The sequence below is a fragment of the Monodelphis domestica genome, chromosome 4 (genome assembly GCF_027887165.1).
Source record: "Monodelphis domestica isolate mMonDom1 chromosome 4, mMonDom1.pri, whole genome shotgun sequence".
Classification (NCBI taxonomy): Eukaryota; Metazoa; Chordata; class Mammalia; order Didelphimorphia; family Didelphidae; genus Monodelphis; species Monodelphis domestica.
In genome coordinates this window covers 354,437,580-354,439,246 of record NC_077230.1, presented here as the reverse complement: position 1 = coordinate 354,439,246, position 1,667 = coordinate 354,437,580, and the positions used below count along the sequence as shown (strand labels likewise).

The 1,667-nt window shown below is 43.5% G+C and overlaps 1 protein-coding gene across 1 annotated transcript; it reads left to right on the top strand.

The window, feature by feature from the left end:
* Positions 1 to 396: 396 nt before the first annotated feature.
* Positions 397 to 1,341, top strand: LOC100617203 (olfactory receptor 52B4-like). The gene has a single exon (XM_007491147.3). It carries the CDS (start codon positions 397 to 399, stop codon positions 1,339 to 1,341), a length of 945 nt encoding a protein of 314 aa, XP_007491209.3.
* The last annotated feature ends 326 nt before the right edge of the window (positions 1,342 to 1,667 follow it).

The window sequence follows — 1,667 nt, the reverse complement described above, 5'->3', positions numbered from 1 at the left end:
GAAAACCTTTGCCAATTACTTAGGGTATCTCAGTGGATCGAAAGCCAGGCCTAGAGACAGATTTTACTTTCAAATCTGGCCTCAGAAACTTCCAAGTTGTGTGATTCCAGGAAGGTCACTTAATTCCTGTTGTTTAGCCCTCAACACTCTTCTGCTTTGGAACCATTACACAGTGTTAATTCTAAGATGGAAGATAAGGGTTAAAAAAAAAAAAACAGCCAAAAAACAGAAAGGAATTATCTCTGGTCTCTAGTATCTTATCTTCAACTGAAGGAAATAACATGAATGTAGATGGGTAAATACAAAATACCTACTGAGTGCATGAAAAACCATACTCCATTTCCTGATATTATCTTTGTCCACAGGAATGTGACTTAAAGTTGACCCTTCCTGGGCATGGCTTCTTCCAATCACACAAGTACCAGTCACATTGTGTTCATCTTGCTGGGTATCCCTGGCCTGGAAGCCCAGCACATATGGATCTCCATCCCCTTCTGTTTCTCCTACCTAGTTGCTCTTCTTGGCAACAGCTTTCTCATCTTTGTCATCATCAAAGAACGCAGCCTCCATGAGCCCATGTACCTCTTCCTCTCCATGCTTGCAGGGACTGACCTTATCCTCTCTACCACAGCTTTGCCCAAGGCTTTGGCCATCTTCTGGTTTCAGGCTGGAGAGATCTCCCTGGATGGTTGTGTCACTCAGATTTTTTTCATCCATTCCACATTCATTGCTGAGTCAGGAATCCTGTTGGCAATGGCATTTGACCGCTACGTGGCCATCTGTGACCCACTGAGATATTCCAATATCCTTAGCCACAAGATAATAGGGTATATTGGTCTGGCTGTCATTGTGAGGAGCTTTTGTGTGATTCTTCCTGATGTGTTTCTGGTTAAGAGGCTACCCTTCTGCCGCAGCCGAGTACTCCCCCATACTTACTGTGAGCATATGGCTGTGGCCAAGTTTGCTTGTGCTGACATTCGTGTGAACATCTGGTATGGCCTGTCTGTCCTTCTCTCCACAGTGGTGCTAGATGCCCTGCTCATAGCCCTTTCCTACATCCTCATTCTCCGGGCTGTTTTCCATCTCCCATCTCAGGGAGCTCGTCGCAAAGCTTTGGGCACATGCGGCTCTCACCTTGGAGTTATCTCCATGTTTTACCTTCCAGGCATTTTCACTATCATCACCCAGAGGTTTGGGCGCCATGTGCCCCTTCACACCCACATTCTCCTGGCTAATGTCTGTATGCTGGCTCCTCCCATGCTGAATCCCATTATTTATGGAGTGAAAACTAAGCAGGTCCGGGACCGTGTGATCAATTTCCTATCATCAATGGGAAAGTAAAGCTAGGAATATCACTGGCTGACTGGCATGGACAGTTTGAATACTGACTCTGAATCTTGAATAGTTCACTTAGCTTCTCATATCACTCAGTTCTCACATCTGGAATATGGGGATATTAATATATACAATATATATATATATATAATTTATACAATATCTACTTCACAGGGTTGTTGTGAGGAAAAGATTATAGCAAACTTTAAAGCACTAAATGAACATAAGTTATTGTTCTGACTTTATTATGGGTAGGTAACTCTCCTGAAGCTGTAGAGCACCTTTCGTTCTCTTGGTTACTCATTGGAAACCTTGAATTTAAAGTTCAGCTG

Coding starts and splice junctions, on each gene's coding strand:
- LOC100617203 (XM_007491147.3), top strand. CDS start 397: ATGGCTTCTTCCAATCACACAAGTACCAGTCACATTGTGTTCATCTTG.